The 25,226-nt window shown below is 33.9% G+C and overlaps 1 protein-coding gene across 1 annotated transcript in view; it reads left to right on the forward strand.

The window, feature by feature from the left end:
• The window catches only part of ASCC3 (activating signal cointegrator 1 complex subunit 3), a 251,135-nt gene that overhangs the window by 171,622 nt on the left and 54,287 nt on the right, over window positions 1-25,226 (forward strand). The window contains exons 22-32 of the mRNA XM_039727495.1: window positions 288-442; window positions 4,088-4,186; window positions 4,656-4,824; window positions 6,668-6,888; window positions 8,289-8,374; window positions 9,808-9,974; window positions 10,113-10,258; window positions 10,346-10,466; window positions 12,480-12,622; window positions 22,762-22,899; window positions 23,003-23,123. Of these exons, the coding sequence (XP_039583429.1) occupies window positions 288-442; window positions 4,088-4,186; window positions 4,656-4,824; window positions 6,668-6,888; window positions 8,289-8,374; window positions 9,808-9,974; window positions 10,113-10,258; window positions 10,346-10,466; window positions 12,480-12,622; window positions 22,762-22,899; window positions 23,003-23,123 (1,566 nt within the window). The remainder of the gene's footprint in view (window positions 1-287; window positions 443-4,087; window positions 4,187-4,655; window positions 4,825-6,667; window positions 6,889-8,288; window positions 8,375-9,807; window positions 9,975-10,112; window positions 10,259-10,345; window positions 10,467-12,479; window positions 12,623-22,761; window positions 22,900-23,002; window positions 23,124-25,226) is intronic.

Consider the following 25,226-nt stretch of genomic DNA (forward strand, 5'->3'; position numbering starts at 1 on the left):
ACTTGCTTGACATAATATTTTCAGTGTGAATTCTTAATAGTTATTTTAACCCCTTAGTTATAGCCAACAAGGGGGTTAATACTGATTTTTCAAAGCTCTAAATTGCTAATTCAAGTTAAGTATTACAAAATATTCAGACATGCCAGGTCAAGAGAGTCAGACATTTACGTACCCAGGAGCAAAACAAGCAAGCAATAATACTGCTCTCTAAAAGCCTATTTGAAAGTCAGAGTTGTATGCTTTTTCCTGGAAATGCAAATTTGTTACACCTCATGTTTTCTTGGCAGGTCATATGCTGCATCATGTGAAAATTGGGTTAAAGGTAAAACAGTGTGTCCATCAAATACCCTCCATCATAATGGAAGCAACGATCCAGCCAATCACCCGCACTGTGCTCCGAGTTCGGCTGAACATCGCTCCCGACTTCACCTGGAATGACCAGGTAAAAACACAGGGAGGAGGAGGCAAGAGGAGAAGCATTAGTTTAGTTTCAGTAAAGGAGATGATCACTGCATGTCCATAGCTTTTTGGATTTTTTCAAAAGCATTTATTTTAGCTAAAAAGCAAATTTGATAAGAGGAATGGGATGATCTTTATGATTTTTGTTGAAGAAAAGATGAAAAAATCATCTTTTCATTTCTGCTAAGCCTTGTAAGATTGGGCTGTGTATAACACAGGCAAATGCTGAATACTGAATATTTACAGTAGTCACACACAGATGAGAGTGCCCAAAGGAGAAGCAAGAGAAAGAGAGATATGAATGGCTCTCTGAAAAATGAATGAATGTCAAACACAGAAAAGCTTTGAAATGCAGTTCAACTATGCCAGGTTCTCCTGTTCCTCCTGGCTTCACAAATATATTCACAATATCAGTGCCTTTTTCTGCTGGGACTTGTCTGAACAAAAAAAAACCCCTGAGATACATTTGGAATTCTGTTCATCTGTATTTAATAGTGCACATTTATATGAAAGGAGTTGTACCAGTTTCACATTTAGCTATACACACATCCTTAGATTCAGAATCTGTTCATTAGAATTACATTTAAGATAAATCTAAATGAAACATAAATGGCCACATGGGGGCATTGTATTGTTGCTGTTACTTCTGAAACTTTCTACAGGAAAAGATACCTCCATAGGCAAACATAATTTTCTTATTTTAGATTTATGAAATTTATGCTTAAGATAAATTATTTTGAAATATGGATATTAAGTATCAGTTCTTGTATTAAAAATTAATTTTAAAATCCCTTTGATTAGAATTTTTACCTTAATCATAATTAAATGAGAGTTTCATTCCACAAATATTTAAATTACTTTAGAATTTATTTTCCCTGATGAAAGGTGGTTTAATTTCTTGTGGAAATTTCATCGAGTTACCTTGTAAATGGGATATTAGCAATCAAAATATAAAGTTTGAGCAATCAAAATATAGAAAGTTGGACTTTGCTTGCCACCTATGTTTATTGAAGAAATATTTGAATGGATTCTTAACATGAATTATAACAAGAATATTTTTTGCCTTATTTATGTGCATTACTACAGAAGGAAAATAAAGCATTACTTTTTAGGATTGAAACAAGTTTTTGTTGTTCAGTTCATCCATTTTACCTGTAATCTGCTAAAGACAAAAAAAATTACTGTTCTTCATATTAAACTTTATCTTAATACAAAGTAATTTCTTAATCCATTGTTAGGTTTTTCTAAAAAACCTACGTTCTATATCTTTACAAGTTGCAAAGGGGTCCACACAAAATTATACCATTGTTTTGATTCTGAACTTCTAAATTTAGAGCCAAATTTGGTCACAAGTCTATTTTCTGCCGTGATTCCTTCATGCAGTTTTTCTGATGATTGCTTTGGAAATATTATAACTGTTGTATCAATTAAGCTTGTGTGGATGTTTTTATGTGAATTTGTTTATTGGTAATCAAAAAAACTTGGAAAAGTTTTTTTTTATTTTTTGAATTTCTGTTATGTGGTGTTGATTTTCCTGTTTCTTCAGTAAATGAAGCTTCTATCACATTAAATAACTAAAGCTGTTAAATTTTAATAGTCTCTGAAAATGAATAGCTGTCTCAAATTCAAGCATAGACACTGAAAGTGCTTCTCTATCATCATATTATTTTAACAAGTTTCTCAGAAGATGGCTATAGAAACTTACCAGTATACTTGTATTTGGTACAAAAGTGAGTTGCTAAAAAATCCCATCTAAAGAATTGCAATAATCAAATAAAACCAGTTATGAAAACTTTAAATACCCTGCTTGGCTAACATTTCATGGCTTTAAGATTGTTCCTTTACCCCGATAATTAATTCTAGAATGATCTCATCACAAACTTTGTGCTTGACGTTACAAGAGAAAGAGATGTTTTTGGGAGATAGGACATCAACTTGATCTTTAGTTTTCAGTACAGGGAGCCCTTAAGTTCAGTAAAAGCATGTGAGCCAAATCCCAGATTTTTATTCTATTGTTAGAAGCAAAGGACTATAAACATAGCCAGACAGAGCAATTAAGCCTTAATGCATCCAGGAGTCATCCAGCAGAAATGCAGAATAATGCAAGTAGTATTCATTAGCTGAGTCATATATCAGACATGTAGTTTTAGGGTGATGGTTGCCCAAAATACAGGCACAGGTATGTGCCAGTGTTTAAGAGCTCCCCAGTCCCTGAGAATCATTACTGAAGATGTTGTTTCCTGTTCCCAGATTGTCCTGCTTACCACATGCAGTTTTTTCATGGGACTTTCAAAAATTAGGTTGCTATTACAGTTAATAATAAAATTTCTGAGCTTTGAACTTAATTGCCTTCCTTAGTTCTTCTTATCGCCCTTAAATGCTCCTAGATCCCAATGAAATAATAGTCTCACTGCCACTTTTCAAGGTGTCACCTGAGTGTCATTTCAGTTTCACTGCTTCAGTTCCCAATAAAGCTGCAAGTGAAATTCAAATGTAATAAAAATGAATGACCATCCATCTATTTGTCTGTTATGCAACTGTGGTAAAAAAAAAAAAAGAATGAAAAGCACCTTAGTTTTATTTTTTGTGCATAGTTTTGTCTTCACAAACGAATACAGACACTTTTCTGACACAGACACAGTAATGAATTATGCTGAAAATAATGTGTACCGTGTGAATCAATACCAGATTCCAGGAGCATTAAAATTGCCATTAGAAGCAACTATGCACTTTGACTTTTTTTCTATTAAGTTTAGGAAAAATTCCAACTTTTTTTTCATCTCCTGGTTTTGCAACTTATCACAGTCCTCATCAGAAATGCCAGAAATCTGCATTCATTTAGTAGTATGTCTTCCATACTCCTTTACCATGCATTTTTCTTATTTTCCGAAATATTTACGTAAAATACTTGAACGTTGGCAAAGATTATTTATTCTGACAAAGAAACAAAAAAAAAAATTAGCATCATACCTAGCTATGATTTCTGGCATTACTGGCATTGCAAAGTAAGGTACACAACAAAGCAAACAAAAGTCTAGGTTTAAAAAGACATGTTGCCAGGTGGCAGAAAAATCAAGTGATTCCTCTATTTATGTTCCTCTCACTTCACCTGTAGCAATGGCTACATCTACAGTCTTCTGAATGCACTTGCTGTATCTCTCTAGAGGAGAGTGGATGAGAGAGGGGAGAGCAATATCACAACTCGGTGTCCACTTTTTTCCTGAGAGAATGTTTGTGACTGAAAAATGAGCAGACAGCTGCAAACAACAATCTTCTATACAGAACCTAAAGGCAAAAGTACAGGGAGGAATAAAGAGAACATGTTCTTTCCTAGCAGCCTAGAGAGAACCCTTGGGATTAAGTGAATTTATAAACAGCTGAGGCACTACCTTCAGTTGTATTTGTATCATGTCCGTTTGTATTATATGTACCTTAAGCAAACCCTTATTGAAGCATAATCTTTAGGCAGTATCATCTGATTAAAAATGTTATTTTTTTGTTACCTCGGATTTCTGTACTTCTGTATTCCTTTATGAGTCTATGTCATTTAGAAATACATCCGCTATTTCTAGCAAACCTAGGGAATCTTGTTAGAACTAAAACAAACCTATCTTTTTTAATCATAAAGGTACATGGCAGTGTTGGAGAGCCCTGGTGGATTTGGGTAGAAGACCCTACTAATGATCACATTTATCATTCAGAGTACTTCATCATTCAAAAGAAACAGGTAATGGACTTCATCCAGAATTTCACTGCAAGACAAAAACAAAGTTAGTGAGATGTGGATTTGTCAGGTCAAACAGTATTTTGGCCTAAGCAGATTTTCAAATCAGCAATACAGCTTTCAAATTCAGATGTACCTGATCAGCTTGGACTTCCACAACAATGTTTTCTAAGCTCAAATGTACCTTTTTCTCTTCCTCCTTTGCTGGGACAGTTATTTTCAGGTGATATAGAAAGACTGTAATGGTTTTGTCTGATAAAAAGCATGATGAAGAGCCAGCCTTTTTTTTATCTTTGGAAGACTATGGGAAAAAAATTGATTCCAGACAGTAAAATATTTTATAAAGATGTAAATATTTCCACACATACTCTGTTGTTTTGTGTTAGCAATGCTTATGGAAGTGAGGCAAACTATGATTTTTCAAGTCACTGATTTTTCTGTGCAGTAATTATTCTCTACGTGTTTGCACTAGGTCATTACTAAAGAACCTCAGCTGCTGGTGTTCACAATCCCAATTTTTGAACCTCTTCCTTCTCAATATTACATTCGAGCTGTGTCTGATAGATGGTTAGGAGCAGAGGCTGTATGTATCATAAATTTTCAACATTTGATTCTTCCAGAGAGACATCCACCCCACACAGGTAACTTCAAATTTGATCATTTTGCTTTAATTGCTCTTATTGGGGTTTCTTATGGTAGTGCAATAAGACTCTTACTCCTGCTTCATTGGAGAAAAATGTATGGAATTTTACCTTATTATATTTATTCTCCAGCTTTCTAAGCTTTTCAATTCCTGAACAAAATACAGGAATTTTGTTTTCATCTCAGTATAACACCAGCCTTTTAGTTACTCCAGATTCTCTATAAACCATAAGGAAACTGAACCTGTCATATAAAACTAAGCAAATCTCTGTATTACAATATGTCTTACCTTAGTGCTTGCAAGCATTACCTTTCTTCTGGACTGGCTAAAAATATCTTAAACTGTCTAATAAATGGCATTCAGCAAAGAACAAACAATGCTACAATTTTGAAAATATGAAATGTTTTCCTATTTTTGCTGAGAAATGTTTATCATAGTAAGTACTGTTGCTGCACTGAACATCACATTTTGTCTCATCAAGTTGTGTCCCGCCCCTCCCCCTTCTTTTTTAACACTTGGCACAGAAGCATATGTTTGTGTTTTGTTTCTTTTTTTCTGGATACATAAATTGCTTTATGCATTCATTGGGCCTGATGTCATTGTAAAACCTTTCCTCTGTAATTACATTTGGCTCATCTAGCAGTCTGCTGAGTGCCTTCAGAAATGCACAGTTCTCATACGGTGTTGTCCTTTGGCGTGCATAAATTCACATGTGTTTGTGAAGTGTTTAGCTATTGTTATACTGTACCTACGCTGTCTGGAAAAGCATGTGTAACCTTTTTATCTAATTGACTGATCACTGACTACTATTCAGAAGAAACAGAAAGATATTTACACATCACCAGTTATGGAGACTCCAGGATTTATGGTAATTGATTTCAATTCCCATCTGGTTCCCACTCAACAACGAAGTACGTAGAGGCTCTGCTAGGCAAAAAAAACCCTTCTTTCTCCTCAACAGAGCCCAAGAAATCGCTGTTTCAGTGGGAATGATAAAACAGCCATAAGGTATCAGTGAAAAGCATGTGAAGAATATTAGGCATCATTGCCTCAGTAGATTTTATGACTCCCATATCATACCTTAATGTGAAGCACCCTGAAAAGACAAGGAGACCTCCAGCCACAAAAAAAAAAAAACCAAACCCAAACTTCAAAGCAAGCATCTGCATAGCAGAATCACTGCAGTCTCCTTAATTTGGTAGGATTCCAAATCCAATCTGGTTATATATATCATCTTCCAAATTCCACAATCTCTAATTCTTTGGATAGCAGATGCCCTCAAGATATATTGAGAATCATATATTGAAAAGCTGTTTGTTTATTTATTAAGATTATGTCTTCAATTATACATGTAAAGAATAAGATGCAAAATTTAGCTGTACTCATCTGATTTGTATTACTCCATCAACTTGGAAACTCCAAAGAGTCCTTCCTTCTTAAAAAGATTTTTTCCCTTGAACTTGAAATACTCCATATTCTGTTATCATAAGAAGCTGGACATACATATGGTCTAATACAGTGAGTTTAGGGCTTACTAAAAGTGGATAAAAAGAAAACAGGTATAAGAAAAAGATTAATATGCAAATAGCTGGTTCACAGTTATCAGAGTACTTTAGAAATTACTAGCAGAAATATTTCAGAGCTATAACACAACTTTTCATTTTTATTCATCAAAGTGAGCAATTACCCAAATGTGTACTCTCTGTCATATGAGATACTAAGTAAAACATTTTTCAATGTAAACTCTTTTTCACTAAATTACTGGTTAATATATTTATCTTCATAACAAGCTATGTCATGGCATCTCTTGTCATCCACTTACTATTATTTTGTGGTTTTAGAGCTCCTGGATCTTCAGCCATTGCCTATCACAGCCTTGGGACATCCTGAATATGAAGTCCTGTACAAATTCACACACTTCAACCCTATTCAGACACAGATATTCCATACCCTCTATCACACAGACTGCAATGTTCTTCTTGGAGCTCCTACAGGTTCTGGGAAAACGGTTGCAGCGGAATTAGCCATCTTTAGAGTTTTTAACAAGTATCCCACATCAAAGGTTTGTAAAATAGGTTTACTAGAATAATTTTGTTATGAACATTTTTTCAGTAATAAAGGAGTCTAGAAGAATCCTATGGGGAACTGAATTTCACTTTTTCTAATTTATATATGTGTGGATACAAAATGGTGGTGCATTATGTACATTATGCTTTTATTCTAACTATTTATTTTAATCAGTTGACAGCTAGAGATAAATCTACAAAAATGACATGCAGGCATGATGGATTTCCTTTTCTTTCTTACTTAACAGCATTTCCTGCTTTAATCTCCTTCTACTAGTAGTGGTAGTGTTTTATAGCTATTAGTTCCCTTCCATGTGAATACAACTAGCCCAGTCTCTCTATTATTTAAACAAATAAGTTGCAATTAATTACTACAAGTCAATTTTCTGTTCCAGCTCCCCGCTCTGTTTTAAATTGCCTAAAAGCTGAACAACTCACCTTTTGGAGTTTTGTTTTCAAAGAGAATATATATCTGCTTCTCAACTTAGCCATATTGTCTTAGTTAACCACATTTTAGCTTTAAAGTCTTTCAAAAATCTTTGCATCTGACTGGGAGATTTAAAAAAAAAAGTATAACCTTTCTAATAATAGAAATTTTATACATAAAGTCCTTAATCATCTTTGAATTTAAATAAGTTCATGTAATTTCTTAGTCCAAGTGAGGCAAACAAGTCACTCATACACTTTTAATTTATCTGTGAGACATAAAAAATAGCCAGTTCTCAAAGGAATGCATCTTTTAGGTTTTAATAAAGCTGGAAGCCCGGTTATATATTTCAGAGATTGTATAAGAACTCTTGATGTAGCAGTTTCTTCATTGCTCAAGAGCTTTAGAATTTTTAACCATAAATCTATAAGTAAATATGTTTTGTACATGTAAGCATATTCCCCTCTGCACTGCAGGCTTCTTTGAGAAAAATATTGTGACATTTTGCTTAAGATAATCAGCTTTTTTATTTAATTAGTATTTTTTATTAATTTATTGACGTAATTTTTATTCATTTAATGACAGAACTAGAAATCCGGTAAGATTTCTTGCCAGAAATTCAGATTATTTCTGTTCCAGAATATTAATGTGCAGATTTTATAGTCATGGCAACAAAAACCATTATTTACATAAGGGGCTTTTGGCTTTTAAAAGGTGTGATAAACACTTCAATTCCAAGAAATTGTTCTTTATCTGAATATTCTTAATTGTTCAGGGAAAAAAATCACATTATTTTCAGGCATTATGTCTGTTTTAAATATAATTCTGTTGTAGGTCATTTCAGGAACTCGAACTTCGTTTATTTCATAGATCAGAAGTATGTTCAAATATCATAAATACCATGTATTATAGGTGTCTTTAATAAAGGTGTCTTGTTTTACTTCTACTTTTGTGCCTTTTCTTTTGCAGGCAGTGTATATTGCACCCTTAAAAGCACTCGTCCGTGAGAGGATTGAGGACTGGAAAGTTAGAATTGAAGAAAAGCTTGGTAAAAGGTATGTTTCTCCTTACCTAATCAGAGAAATGAGAAGCAAAAGAGCAGCTCATCTAGTATGAGTAAAATCTCAAAATACTTAGGAGTATTTCAAAAAGGGTTTTGCTTTTATACTGTCCTTCAAATTTCTAGTACTTGAAAAGTTCTGTCAATAGTCACTGATAGATCAAAACTGAGTTCAAAAATTATAGATCCAAAGTGATAGATCAAAATCAGAACTAAGAAAGGGATCTACTTTGATACCCAGCTATTTTAGTTCTCCTTCCTTTGTATAAAAAATACAAAGCTCAGATCTCACTCCACAGTATCCTTGGAAATTGAAAACGTAAGTCAAACTAAGCTCTCCTTAGAAACCTCAGCTGTAAGGAATATACAGGACTTGCATGAACTGTATAACAGTAGTCACACTATGTCCTTCATATATAAATTAATATACTTTTATTCCTTGGTAACATTAATTTCTTGCTGATCTTCCCAGGTGGTGGAGTTTAGCCATTACTTTATGATCTGTACGGTATATCAGTCATGTTGGTGCTTTCCAAAATTATAGTGTCCTGAATTAAAATTTTTATGCACAGGATGCATTATTTAGGGCCTTCACCTTCTGCAAATATAGTCTTTTTCCTAAGTTAAGCTCAAAGCACACCACAAGAGAAAGAGATGCTCCTCTGTGTCTGTGAAATTATCAGTAATATTCCTGTTGCTATCACAGAAATGAGATAAAATATTTCATGGTACTAATTTTTTAAATTTACAATTACTTCTGACTATAATATTTAACAGAATATACACATTACTTTTAGGAATTTTTATCTGATGTTCAGCTGGATTTAGAATGTGTCATTGAAATGTCTAAAACCCATTATAATGGATCTATCTAAAATAGATCATTGCAAATGCTGCAAACAATTGGAAAAAATCTGTTAATCTTCTTCAAAAAGTAATCTGAGGCTAATCTCTGCACCAGTCTTAATGGACCTTCACCAACAAATGCAATACACACTGCAGTTTACCCTCATTATTCAAACCAGAGATCTATGCAGAACAGCAGGCAGCAACTTGGTAGCCTCCATGAAAGCTTTCATCCTGTCTGTGACAGGATGTTATGGCTCACATTACATCATACCAGTATTATGTTATCTTCATTTTGAAGAACTAACTGTTGGTTGGAACTCATATTCTTCCTCTTCTTTCTATATGCTTTTGCTAAGGAATGGTATTTGATATTTATACAGTATTTACTAGGAAAACAAAGAGGCAGGTTTATTTACTTAAAACAATTTTGATATTAAATGTATTTGACAAGAAGGAAAACAACTTTGCTTAATTTTGTTTCTTTTCTCTTTTAAGAATTTAAATTAAGGTGTAGATATTTTAACATTTAAGGTGTTGTAAAGCTTTGTAAAGCCAAGCCACTGTCCTTCATGATTACAGGGTTGTAGAATTGACAGGAGATGTGACTCCTGATATGAGAGCTATTGCCCAAGCTGACCTAATTGTTACTACCCCAGAGAAGTGGGATGGTGTCAGCAGAAGCTGGCAGAACAGAAGCTATGTTCAAAAAGTTGCCATTCTCATCATAGATGAAATCCATCTTCTAGGTGAGCATGTTTCACTGCTTTTGATCAGAATCACTGCTAAATTTGAAGAACTGTGCTGGTACTTATGATGTGAATATACTTCTTGACATCTGAACCTTTCCTTTTTCTCTGTTTTCCCATTTACTTTTCATTTACTAGGGGATGAGAGAGGCCCAGTATTGGAAGTCATTGTGTCTCGAACAAACTTTATCTCATCTCACACTGAGAAGCCAGTAAGAGTGGTTGGTTTATCCACTGCTTTAGCAAATGCCAGAGACCTTGCTGACTGGCTAAACATTAATCAGGTATGAAAAAAGTATTCATGCAGGAAAACAAAATAACAATTGGTAAGATAATTCAAGGTTAAACTTGAAAAAAATCTTCTCTTGTAGATGGGTCTGTTCAACTTCCGACCATCGGTGCGCCCAGTGCCTCTGGAGGTGCACATCCAGGGCTTCCCTGGCCAGCATTACTGTCCTCGCATGGCCAGCATGAACAAACCTGCTTTTCAGGGTAAGCAGCCAGCTCCTAGACCTTTTCCTTCTTTCTCTAAAAGAAAAAGGGACTTCACACAGTTCATTTGCAGCACATTTGCAACATGTGTTAGTGTATGTACTCTTGGCATGTATTGGGAGAATCTGCTCTGCTAATGGCCCGAAGCTATTTGTCTGAAACATAAAGTGTGCTGCAAATGCAACATGTAACAGAGGAATGTAATGTATCTAGAACAGAAGAATAAAATTAGTGTTAGTGAAGGGGAAATAAAATGTGTTTTCTCTTAGTGTTTGACACCAGAAAGAAATATTCGTGTAAAAATATTGGAAATTTAGAAAGCAATAAAATCATTCATACTATTAATCTGCTGAGGTATTTTCATATGGACCACTGCATGTTAGCATTAAAAAAATTGTGAACAGAAGTTGCAAGTCAGGCTAACGTTCTATAATTCTAGTTTCAAAGCAGTAACCATAAAATTCAAAATTTGTAGTGCATCCAGATATGCTTCTGTTTCCAATTTTTTATTCTTAACCAAGCTGGCAAGCAGTATAGATTTAAGAAAAGCTCTCTTGTATTTTATTTGAACATGTTTTGTTTTGGTTACATAAGGAATATTTATTATATCAATTAAAAATAACCTCCAAAATAAATTTTGTGGTGTGAACTGCTGTTGACTGTGAGGTGACATTTGTGAGGGGACTTTTTAGCTGCTTTAATTAGCCTTATGACAGAAGCAAAGTATTGATTGTGGACTAGAGACCAATCTTGACAGCTCGGATTATTTACACCTCCACAAGAGCATTGTACAAAAACACTAATGAACAATAAATCTGTCTTGGACTGTTCTGCTACACCTGTTCCTGGAGCAACAAAAATCCATTAGATGCTGGTCTTTTAAAATATTTAGATATATTGGCATATATAGTTGTAAGATATAAATACACATGAATTGTCCTATTTCAGTAATTTCACAACTGCATTGCGTGTGTGTATGCAGGAGCACATGCTGAGTAGTGTTCATGAACTGAGGAATAATATGTGCTGATGGCAATTTGAAATAGTTTTCAGAAATTAACAATACATAAATTTAATTGCTTGAATGAGAATTACATGAGAAAACACACAAACACATTTATAAGTGGTTTAGAGAGAGTATTTGAAATTCTAGGTACACCTGTTTATACTTCTAGTGCTTGTTGATGTTAGAAAATATGTATAAATATGATTTATTGTGTGCTCTGTTCTCTACTTGTTTGACATGATACAGTCAAGGTTATTTTAACATTTTCATGGCAAGACTTATTCCTGAGACCATAAAAATTTCCCTGCAACCTGAAACTTTTCAAAGATGGGCTGAGCAAGAAAATGCTATTTTAAAAAGCTGTAAACACTAATTGGTTTAAATATATCATAATTGGTTTAAATATATAGGACTAGTTAGTTGGCACAGAAACCAAGTTCTCTTGTACTGTAATGCCCACTTTCACAGCAGCTATTGAAAAGTCACTTTCTGCTTTTTTTACCTTTTCTGATGTTGGTAGGTTGAAGTGATCCTCTGGAGACTCACATGAGTTTATGCAGTTCGAGCTCTGGGTCAGGCAGAAAGCAAATTTCAGACCTTCATGGCACTGAGTCTGAGACAATGTACCCCAACAGTGTGGAAAAAAACATTAACATACTTATGAGGCTGAGATAGAGAAATTCACAAGCTTGAAGTCTGGGAAGCTTGCCTAAATTTTTTTCTGTTTTGTTTGGGTTCTTTTCATAACTAGTTCTCTTAATTAGCTTACAGTGTTCACTGAAGTAGCTGAAGGGAAATTGAGACTCAGGTAAGTGTAGTTTTATGGCCTTTGGTTCAGAGGTGGTGTATTCTCACCTCAGTTGAATCCATCCAGCAGAATAAAGGCTCAGTAGACATACCTCAGTGTCCTCTGCGGGGACGTCTATCAGCTGTCATGGGATTGCAAAGAGAAAGTCTCATTTTTGTCATTAAGGGGTCTAATTCTCAAATTCTCTTTTGCTCAACAGCAATTCGGAGTCACTCTCCAGCCAAGCCTGTTCTTATTTTTGTGTCATCCAGACGTCAGACAAGGCTTACTGCTTTAGATCTCATAGCTTTCCTAGCCACAGAAGATGATCCCAAACAGTGGCTGAAGATGGATGAAAGAGAGGTAGAATAATTTTACCTTCCTCATTTGTGTTTTGCTTCTACCTTATTGATGTTTGTTTGAAAAAAAATAATCTGAAACAAAAGAGTCATTTGAGGGTAGATCTTGAAAAAGTTGTGCATATGCTAAATTTCCCTATGTATTAAAAATAGTGACAGCATTAAGGCTATAGAAGCGTCTGTGCAAGAGCTGAACTTCAGAACACAAACTCTTTTATCTTTGTTTTTTCCTGCTTATCTTATTAATGCTAGTTCCATGGTCCCAGACAGCATATATCACATGGTGCAAGTCTTTGATACCAAGATAAGACAAAGACTAAAAGAAAGAGGGCTAGTGCTCTCTAAAGTTTACAGCTGGACATCTGTGACTTATAGATGCTAAGCTGAAATCTAAACCAAATCTCTTGCAGTGTTTTAAGAGAAAAGTCATCCTTCTCATAAGATGCATTATGTATATGTATTTGCATATATATCTGTGTGAATAGATGTACCTATGTATATACATGCATCCATCTATATTTCAAGATAGATAAATACACTGCAGAACCAATCATTTAGCAATGGTTGAATCTTGCATATCAATGAAATAAATCATGATATAAAAAAAGTAAAGAAAGCTTCTGCCAATTTTTTTTTAAATATAAAGATCACAAAGCCAAACACTTAGATGTTAAACAATGCTAGCAGAAAGGCTTACTTTTTATTATTTTTCAAGCAATATAATCTTTAATTACATTTTCTTCTTTTTTTTAAATCTTTTGTTTACTGCAAAACATGAATGATGGCTAAATAATAAGCAACCTTTCAATATTCTCTTTTATCTGTATTCTTCAAACTGTATACCAGATTATATTTAATTCACTCGGTTCAGCACCTGCTATGAATGCAGTATTATTTATTTTACTCTGCACTAATGGTCCTGATTATAGTATATCATTGCTGCAAAACAGGTTTTTCTGATCGATACTCAGATCTTCTAGATTTTAGAGACTAACTTTTTCTAATTATTGCAAATCTTCTACTAGGAGTTTCTGTGACAATTTAGGGTCAAACCACAGCAAAATGCAGGAATCATAAATAAAATCCAAGTTGAATACTATATGAATATTTCTATATGATGTAAATATATCATATAAATATATAATTTATATATAATATTACAAAATTATAAATATTATATACCCAAAAGTATAGGTTTCTAGATTATTATCTGCATTTGTAAATGATGTAAATATATCATATAAATATATAATTTATATATAATATTACAAAATTATAAATATTATATACCCAAAAGTATAGGTTTCTAGATTATTATCTGCATTTGTAAATGATGTAAATATATCATATAAATATATAATTTATATATAATATTACAAAATTATAAATATTATATACCCAAAAGTATAGGTTTCTAGATTATTATCTGCATTTGTTTGCTCTTTGCCAAAAAATAAAATGAGATTTCCCAGAGATAAAGCATAACATCTTTATCCTTTCTGTTTTGGATGGATTTTAAAATAGAAAATGGCTGTCTTGGCTGCTAAATCACTATTACTAAAGCATATCTCAACTTGATGATGCTTTTCTAGCTGTATAACCTCTATTTAATGTTTTCTTGAACCTAACATTTCATATCCATGTTTTCTTGAACCTAACATTTCATATCCAACTTGTTATTATTACTTAGTAGAGTACTCTAGTACCTTGTGCTGGCTTACTGCAGTAATCTCACCTACAATTAGAATATGCCCTGGGCAGCTTGCCCTGAGCGACTTGCATTAATGTGATTATATTCCCCATGTCCTGGGAGCCACTGCTATTCTAAAAAAGAAGTGTAGCTGAAGCTTCTTCACTTGCTGGAAAAGGGTTTTCTATTAGGAGTCTTTGAATTTCATGTTTCAGAATAAGCCTCTGAAGGTTTTGAAATAGGAGCCAACAAGGACAAGCAGACTTTGCATTTATTAGTTTAATAACATTTGCATATGATTTGTATTTGAATTAATAAGCTGAATGTTTGGGGCATGAGATACCTACCAAGTTACTCAGTTCTGATTACGTAAATGTAAAAGACTGAGGATTAAGTTCTGAGTTGTTATATCTTACCACTATTATGCAGAACACAATTCTCTTTGAAGTACCCACAATTTCAAGTGGACATTTCTTTGGGCAATTATGGGACTAGTTTGTAGTTTTGTGTTTTAAATGAGCATGATTAGGCTGAGTTTCATTTGACATTGAAGCAAAGGACAAAACTCTAGTAGTGCTACATACATAGTATATGTCCTACCCAATTCTTTGATAATAATCTAATAATAAAAAAAGTATCAGAATTTAGGGGGGGAGTTAATTTTTTAAAAAAAATTAATCTCAAGTAATATTACAATTCAGAATTAGATGTGAAATAGACAAACTTCTCTCCAGACCACTATAAAATTTTTACGTTTGAAAAGTAGAAATAGCAAATACTTTATAGCAGACATTCCATGTCTTAAACCCTTTTCCAGAATTTCAAGTGTTTCTCAATTCCATATGGGATTAAAATGGACCAGTCAGAAGAATTAAATTTTGTTGCCTTTTAAACAAGGGTTTTTTTTCCTGTCAGTTTTTCACATTTGGGGCTTTTTTTTTGCCAACCACTATTCCTTTAGGGGGACTTACAGATAAATTATTTTCAAAATAGTTGTAATTCTTAACTGTGAAGTATTTTGAGATATAAGAGATTTTTCATGGTTCTGTACAAAGTTAGCAAGCTGTACAGCAGACCATGGCATTTTTCTTCAGTTTGCCTTATTTGTATAATACTGATTTTGGCTGGCATAAGATTCCTTTGAGAACTCGTTAGTAAGTTTTGTTTAGTGGTGTAATTGGGTTTGCTACATGATGGCTAAAAGTTTGCTGTTTATGTTAGCTTCCCAGTAGATTTCTTAATGCTTCTTGAAATGTTCTAAAACAATGCCATCCATAATAGCTTCTAAAGGACTGATGTTCAGGTAGAGACAGATTCTTATAACCTTTAAAAGTGTTTTTGCTTTGTTCTTCTTTGTGATATCAGAGAGATTCAGGCCTTGTTGGGAAGAGGCTGGAATACAGCAGAGACCAGTACTGACTGTTAATGTGCTGTTACCAATACTAGATCTTTGTTTATCAGCTATGCCATCATGTTAGCTTCACTCATCTTCCCTGTAGAGCTTCTCTCTGTGGTGGTAAACCAGGCTCTTGTTTGAAGCTTGTGATGAATGATTCTGTTCACAAACTTCCAGGCTGCTTTTCACAGTACTCTCAGATAACAGGCAAATCCACTTCCAATTTTTTGCTACCCAGCTCCAAATATCAAATTCAGGCAGCATATCAATCAGTTATATTTCAAATGACATGAACTTGCATGAACCTTCTGGAAAACATTTGTATATAGAAGTGACATAGAGAAACAACCTTTCAACTGTTGCCACCAAAGTAGATAACAGCATGCCTGGATCATGGAGGAGTCATGCAAGATATTCCTCCCCTCAAAGGAGTCATTATCTAACAGGTGCAACTGAATTATAGTCGAGAAAGAATTTTGTTATATAGGCATCTACTGGAAAATATGTATGTTATAGGCAGCTCCATTAGGTTTTGAGAACAGTTCTTCCTGGACATTTTCCTTGAATTTCATGTCTGATATGCAGGTTTTGGCTCATACCCAATTATTGACAAAGTCGACAGGTATTCAGAAAGTTGAGACAGCAGTCAATCTTCATAAAACTGGCCAGTACTTAATGAAAATTGCTGTTTCTAGTATTGCTCAGTTTTGCAGTTCTACTGGACCTGTTGCTGCACTAAAATAGTTAAATTTGTTTCATAGAGTCTATCCAACTAAGTTTGAGGCTCTGTGCATGTTTGGGTTTTTTTGTGAAGAAATGGCGACTCAAAGACCTGATGCATTACATATACTTTAATCTGACCAAGGATGCCTCCAATGATGTTTGAAATACCCTACTCACCAGGATTTGTAGCTGATGCTTTAAAGCTCACCCTTACATTTTCCAACTGCACACACAGACATTCTTCAGGATTTAAACAACACTGCTACAGTTCATCCAGAGTATGAGTGGGCAGTCTCTAGGAAAAAAAAATAGTTCCCTTTAAAGCCTTAGAGATGTTTTTTTAATTTCTCTGTAAGTTGCATTGTCCATATGCGTTCCAAAATTTCTCACAATGTGCCCCGAGACTGAGTTTATTTTTCAGCAAAGACTGAAGAAGCAGCAGCAGAAGTTGTTTTCCTTGCCATCTGCAATAATAGCAAGAATTCTTCATTAGACATCACTCTATAAAGATTGTGCTGGTCATGCTTTTGAAGCACAGGTGCATCATGACAGAAATGTGAATGGGCAGTGCATCTCAAAGAGGAGACTGCATTGTAAATAGAGTGGTTCTTCATTTCTTTTTCTTGTTCTTTGATGCCAACATGCCCCTGGAAAAAGAAAATATTATGCTTACTCTGTTTTTTGGGGGTTTTTTTGTTGTTTTTGTTTGTTTGTTTGTTTTTTGTTTTTTGGTTTTTTATAATCATTAGAGGATTTTTAATTATACACTTACTAGCTAAAATTCTAATTTGGTCTTGTCAGCCAGGACTGTCATGTTCAAGCTTGTGAGCCATTACTTATCTTGTTAAAAGGGACAATAGCTCAGATTATCATTTTGGAGACAGATAGTGCCACCAGTTTCTGATGGTCAGCTTGGGTAAGATCAGTTATACTGTTCTTCATTAGGAGCTGACTAAAGAGGAACAAGTCCTTCTCTGTCACAAATTGCATCTACATCTGTGGTGGCAGAAAATGTTGCAATCTTTTTACAACATAATTTATTAGAATCAAGTTTTCAGTTTATTTATTTTTCTCTAATGTTTTTACAGCCTTTTGTTTTTAACCTAAAACAAAAGTACAAAAGTAGTATTTATGTTTTATTGTTTGAAGTTAGAATGCAGTTCTCACCAGCAGACAAGCAGGGTGTTTTCTTATTTGTTTGGTGGAGTTTCTTTAAAAATTTATTTCCTGTCCAGATACTGGGATTTATTTTTCTTTAATATTTACAGTGCAAGGAGGGAGAAGAAATGTAGCAGTGTACATAGTTTTAACTTTAACCACAATGGTTTTTGCATTCTGCTTTGTGCATCATTTGGCCATCTGCATCTTGTTAAGACTGTTCTTTATGAAACCTCTAGAAATAACTAATATCTTCTAGCACAAAGATACCTGCAGTAATATTCAATAGCATCCATTATCAGGCAATAGTTTGCTTCCACAGAATTCAAGGGCCCTTGAATGAAGGACCTTCATTGACTCCAAAAGAATGAATCAGACCCATCCTGATTTTGCCATTTTAGACATGTGAGTATATAATCACATGTGTAATGATTATGGATTAGGACATGTGTGTTTGTACACTGTGTGGAAATGCACATGGCTGTATGTGTGAAAGGGAATTAAATTCTACCAATAGTCAATTTGCATTGTTAATAAAAACAAACAAAGAAAAAACCCAACACCAACAAAGAAAATACTAAAAATTGGTGGAAAGACAAAAGATGGCTTTTCCTTCTCTAACCTTTAAATCTAACAACCGATTATCTCCATGTTAATGTTTTGAGGTAATGTTGTGCTATAAAACAGGAATAGAAGAATCTGGTCTATGTCATGAACAGGCATATTGCTGTCTTTTAAATGTGTCTTTTAGTGTTAAATGTTTTATTGTATTATAATTCTTTAATGTATTATTATATATTATTAAATATTATTTAATAATATATCTTAACTGTTTAAAACACATTTTAAAATGTTTCTTGAATAATATTATGTGAGGTTTTTTAGGCAGCTTGTTCTGTGTGGGAGAGCTCTGTAGTATAAGCCAATTCTTCATCGAAAATAATTTTGTGAGATTTTTTTTCCTGCCTTTAAAGATCAGGAGGGTACCCAAGAATGATTTCTAAGTGTTTCAGTCATTATAGAAGTTCAACTTCCTTCTACAAGATGTTGGTTTTATGACACAAAAGTGTGTCATAAAAATTAACATTTAGTTATAACAAGGAGATGTTTTTATTTCACTTAACATCTGTAGCAGATGTGAAATATGTAATTATTTTTGTAAAAGACTTCATAACTTTCACGATTCTTTTGTTTGGCAGATCTTTCTTCTATTGGGCATTTTAGACAATTGATAAGCATTATTCAGTGGCATATGGTCTGAGTCTGACGTGCTTTGAAAAGAGTAGAGAGTACTAATAATGAGGATTCTGTGAAAATGGGAAAACCAGCACAACAGATATGCTTTGAGAAAGTATGGGGTTTTAGCATCTTGAAACAATATATCACACTCAAAGGGACAGAATTGGGCTGCACAATCTGTTAGCTCATTCTTGTCCAATCTGGTCTCCTCCTTTCTTTTGGAGCCAGCATTGTCATCAACTTGCTGAATTATACTCTGACTGGAATGTATTTCAGGCACAGGGTAATGTATCTGCTTAAATGGAATCCTATCTTTCTACAAAAGCTTTTTAAGTATAATAAATTTAAAATATAAAAAAAAGTTCTATTAGCTTAAAGTAAATGGTTCAACAGTTTACATATGTGCAGGAACAAAGAAAATCACTACTTAGTAGTTTGACAAAAATCTGGTTTGTTTAGAAATTTGAATAGAAAATGTAGAAATAAAGTTTATTTTTTAGAATAAATATTTTGCAGTGCTACCTGGTTCCCAAATTGGTTTTCAGGAGATATTTTAGTTTGTTCATAAAAAAAAAAAAAAAAAGCTATGAAAGATAGCCAAACCTTTCAGCATGTGCCTGATCCTGCTTGTGTAGGAGTCCAGAGAAAAATCCCTTCCTGGCATTAAGTTCCCTACACTGGTGTTGTACAGGGGTTTTTTTAATGCCAGTACAACGTGTATTTCCCTATATTATTTTAGTATATTGTTTTCTGTTCTTAAGATAACATAGATTTCATTTATTCTTCTGGGAGTAAAACTACATGACAGTTGTTTTCAGAAAGATAAATAGTAATTGAGTCATAACAATTCAGAAATGTTAGATTTGTTTTATAGTCACAGTGCTGTGTCTGTTTCTGGTTAATGAACCTATTAATTGTGCCATTATTTCTTAATAGAAAGTTATAATATTCTTACACTACACTGACATAAGGGAGTTACATTTTTAAATAAATTGTCATGAGAATTTTAAGCCTTGGATTGTGCCTATGGGTAAAACTGTTATGTTTATTACAGTGATTTATGTGAAAGTAAGGGGTCAGCTAAAAATGACTAGGATTCCCTGCTGCTAAAATGACAGGATAGCAGTACATGTGCCAGCGCTCCTGCTAAGGGTTCTTTAGTTTTCCTGTGGTAAATTACACTGCTTTGCAGGTATGACTAACAGCACCACAGGCCGCCGCTGTAATACGAGTCAGAGGGGAAAAAAAATAACCACCACTGATTGTAAAAGCAAGAAGAACATCTTTGAATAAATTCCCAGCAGTGTGAATTTAGGATGTTTTGTGCTGGCAACTCTATGGCAGAAAGGTTTAGCACAGGTTGTGTACTGGAAATGGTTCTCATTGTAAAACCCCATGTGCTGAAGGAGCAGTCTAACCACTACAGACTAATCCCAATCAGCTAATTTGATCCCTGTATTGTTCTAGAGGAAAAAGGGGTTTAGATTCATTATTTTCCCAATATCACATTATTTTGATGTGAATAATGAAATTAATGTCTTTGGAATTTGCTCGTTCCCTTATGTTAAAAACATAACTATCATAGGATGCTGATTCTTGGTGGAGAGAAGAAAAACTAATTCAGCAATGTAGTGTCTTTTGTCAGTTCTTGAATCCAAAAATTGACTAAAATTTAAATGCATTTTTTTGTTTTTCACATATTTACCAATTTTTTTCTGGTTTTTTCATCCTAATTTCCTGTTCAATATATACATACAGTTATTATTTCTTAAAGTGTGTACATAGGCTTAAGGAGCCTATGCAGTACTAGTACAAATTAATAAACCTGCAGTAAAAAAATCATTAATAGGTATGATAATATTTTTAGTATTGTATGTTGATGGTCATAATTGTAGAGAAAACAGTATATGTGTTCCCATTTTATCCAGATATTTTTTAGTCTTAGAAGAAAAACTCTCTAAGACGGGTCATAATTCTTGTTGTCTACACTGAAGTCACATGTCTACATGTTGACTAGGGAAATCAAAGGTTTGGTGATTGTATCTAGAGAGATAAACTTTATCCCTTAACATATCCTCCTTTCATTCATCTCTTTACTCTTTTCAGCTTATCTACCCCTCTTCTTGCTTCCCTTTCCTAAATGGACTTATCTCCTCTTCACTTCTCAATTCATTGGGTTTTTTTCTTTCTGCTCCCTTTCTTTTGAGTGTTTCATGGACCCTTTCACTCTTGTAAGCACCCCTTTCTTTTATACGTGCTAGATCAGTTTATACAACAAACCTTCCATTCCTTATAGTACAGGAAACTCTCAGGAGCATCCAGGCAACTGCATTGTGAGGGGAAATAAAGTTTAGGAGCCTCTATTGACAGATGAAATTGATTGATCTGTCAAAAGTTGAACAATTTCTTGTTTTAATTAGTTTCCCTGTTACTGCCATCAGTTGTGGTTCCATTAGTCAATAGACTTTTCTAATGCTTTGCAATTTACTCTTCCTGACAAAATTGATTGATTTACAAAATCTTGTTTGTTTGTTTTAAAATCTTTTATATGAGCTGTTATATTCTCTAGATTTTCTTGTACCTTTTAAGGGTTCTTTTTCTAATAGTAGCAACATGTTACTTGAGTTTAGAGATGTGAATAATTTTATTCACATTGTGTTCTGAGATTTATAAAACACTGGAAATATTTAGAGAGGTTACGGTCTTGAACATCAGAAGTGAAACACCTCAGAGTCCTACGTAGAAATGAAAATATTACTGTAGTCACATGATGCTATCATGTCTCAGTCCTTTGGAGAACTCAGTCTGAGATGAGGCTGAACACTGTGTCCAAATTATTCAGTTACCCTGACTAATTTGTTCTGCATGACTGTTTTTCTCTAACCTTGGCTATACCTCCCATGACCATGCCCTAAGTATGATTCTGCCCTAAGTATGCAATATCATCATGCCACTGCTGGTGGCACCAGGAAACCACTAATAAGAGCATAAATTTTTAAGTTCCTAGCTCTAATTATATTAAAATCACATAAAATAATAAATGGCCTTAGAAATAAAACAATACAAATAATTTTGAAGGGCAGAATCACTTAACAAGACAGTTTCTTTCATTTTTAAGAGGCCTCTTTTTTAAGAGGCTTTTCATGGAGGTCATCTACAAAAAAAAAATAAGCTCATTATCAAATTTATTACTTGAAAATCTAGGCAAGAAAGAGAGTTTAAATGATAGTAGTAAAAACAATTCCAAGAGTCATTGACATCAGATTCGAAATAAATAGTAATAATAAAAAAATTAGCTTTTTATCTCTACTTCTGAAAGTTTTAAATGAACACACTTAATAGATGTTGGATTTCACTGCTGAGTTTGAGTCTGTAAATTACAAAGTCACACTCAAAAAAATTTCAAATTAATTTGCATTTCAGCCTGTGAATAGGAAGCTTTCTTGATGAATAATAATTACAAAATTATCAAACTGAGGAATAGTCTGTCTGTTCAAAGGCATTAGAGAAAGCCAAATTTATTTTTCATGACTGTTATTATGTTACTGGTTGCAGGGATTTGCTATGTTTTTATACCAGTCCTAACCCCTTTGATACTAGGGATTGCATTAAACAAACACAGAACAGAATGAACAGTATTTGCCAGACCTGTCAAGATATTTTCAGCTTTTTCATTTCCTTGTCTGTGTTACTTAGCATGTCAATAAAGTCATGTGCATTTTGTATTCCACCCCTATTGTTAATATAGCATTTTTTTAGACAAAACCAGTCTTTTCAGAGTGAAGAATGCTCTGATTTCCTGCTTTTATAAACAGCATAAAGGAAATTATCGTTACTACAAAAACAAAGAAATAAATATAAGAAACCTAAAAGTTTACAATTTCTTAGTAATTTGTTTTAAAGCATGCAATTATTCTTTCTATTCTTTCTGTTACAGATGAATGACATTATAGTCACAGTTAGAGATTCAAATCTGAAGCTGACACTTGCTTTTGGAATAGGCATGCACCATGCAGGTCTGCATGAAAGGGACAGGAAAACTGTGGAAGAATTGTTTGTGAACTGCAAAATCCAGGTACGCATGTTCTTTTTGAATCCTGCTGTAATGAGTTTTACATGGAATTTTAAAAGTTGGCTTTTTGTTACATATACCTCATTAATCTTTCTTTTTGTCTTAGGTTCTTATTGCCACAAGCACATTAGCTTGGGGTGTAAATTTTCCAGCTCATTTAGTAATTGTTAAAGGAACAGAATACTACGATGGAAAAACAAGGCGTTACGTGGATTATCCCATTACAGGTACTCACATAAATTATGGAAATGTTCAAATCCTGAAATATATTTCAAGCGTATGCAAATTACCTGACTTATTTAGTAACTGAATTTGAATAAAGACTAGGAGAGATGAGGTAAGGGTTTTTTCTTTGTTTAATGCAAGTTGTAAGAGAACTCTTAAGATTTTATGTAATCATGTTTCACCAGTCTTTTTTCATTCTAAACTCATTTAAAGTGTATCACTCAAAATTGACATTAAACAATTAAAGGGACAGTATAAAGCCAAGTCTCTATATCTAGTTAACTAGGAAATTGTATAAAAGGAACTTCTCAAGCATGGAGGTTTTTTTTTCATTTCTTAAACCTTTTCTAAATAGAAACAAATCTTTGACAGTAAACTTAGCCATGGTTTGAAATGCAACAGTTGAATCACACACATATGAGAAAATAGAATGTATATACAGTCACTTGGTAGTAAATGAAAAACCTTAACTGGCCTGGTATCTTCAGTGATATAAGGGATACTTCAGAAATAAGCAGCTAAATTAAATATTTGAATTTCTGGCCTGATACAGACTTTCGGTGCTTTCTGGCTCCAGTAAACTCCAGTTTTCATAAACTGTTCTGCAGTGTTTTCAACAAGCTGAAAAAAGTGAACCATGGAAGATCTTTTTTTAGAGTTCAGACAGGGAGAATATTTGTCTGGATGGTACTCAGTTTGAAGAATGAGGACAAGCTAAATTTATTCCAGGTTTCCTGTTCTGTTTTCTCTTTTCTGAAGAGAAAGTTTATTATTAAATGTTCCTATACTACACTAGCGATGTGTACACCTAAGGACAATCTAACTGGTATTTGTTAGGTAAATACAGACCTTGCATCTTTTTAGTCATGTGCTGTATTTTCATCTAGAGAAGCTTAGTAACATAATAAAAGCTCAAACTGAAAATACTACAGGGGTTGCTTCTTCAAGTAACCCATCACACAGTTTAATTTAGTGGTTAGTGCTCTGCAGGAAACTTGGGATCAATTTCCAGACCAAACTCTCTTTTTCAAAGATTCTGGTCTGACCTGGGAACTTAGCCATGCACACTTGTATTTTGTGAAGACTTTGGCTGATGTAACCTTAGTGAAAGCAGTCTCTGCAGCGAAATCGTATCGCGCTCGTGCCGACCGCGAGAGCGGTGGTGATCATTTATTACTCAACGCAGAAAAGCGGCGAGGAAAGAAATCAGCGGAAGTTTTCAATTTTGTGTTGAATCCGCGGCGCTGTCAGAAATCAGTAATAGAGAAAATAATATATTTAAAAGAATTCAGAGACTCAATAAACAATGCAGACTTACTATGCTGTTGTAGGAATCTGTTGTACAAGTTCACACAAAGGCTTCAGGGAATGCTGATACTTTCACTCTTTATTATGATTTTTAATTCAGGTAACTTCAACACTGAGTGTTGTTCAATTTCTGAATTTTCAGTAAGACTTGGGGCAGGGGAGGGGGTGGATGGAATACCACCATCTGTGATGGAAGCATTCAGATTTTGTTGTCTGCACTGCAACAGAAAATGCAGATTCCTTATTTTATAAAGAAACATGTGCTGTGGTTTGCCTAAAGCATTTTTATTTTTAACTTTCTAGAGAGTATTTATGCATCTGGAACTTCTGTGGATAGGTAGTACAGTTTTGCTGCAGCAATAAAATGAAAATGTAATTAATTTCTTTCTGAAATACTTCCAAAAGTTTCACAATACTGCCTTTAATGCTGCCCTCAAGTTATGCCTTCAATGTTCCATCGTGATATTACTTGGCTTCTCCCTACTAAAGTTACCTTTCTGTGTCAGGAATGCATTTGGCACCAAGAAAACAGCTGAGGGCAGAATGAATCACTCTGGAGTGTTCAGCAATTTCAAAATAAGCAAGAATGCTTCTTTGAGTGAAGTCAGAGGTTTTGGGGAGGACTTTTTCTCAGTTAACAGTAATTTATTTACTCAGCCACTTGGATCATATTTAATATTTCAGGAGATTAGTCCAGTGGTTAAAAGCAGCCAAGCAACATATAGTCAGTAAAGAAAATATTGGTTTTGGATAATTACATAGTGGATGTTGGCAAAAATAATTTCCTGATGCTTTTT

Source organism: Passer montanus, unplaced genomic scaffold (assembly GCF_014805655.1).
Source record: "Passer montanus isolate IOZ18808 unplaced genomic scaffold, ASM1480565v1 scaffold11, whole genome shotgun sequence".
Taxonomy (NCBI): Eukaryota; Metazoa; Chordata; class Aves; order Passeriformes; family Passeridae; genus Passer; species Passer montanus.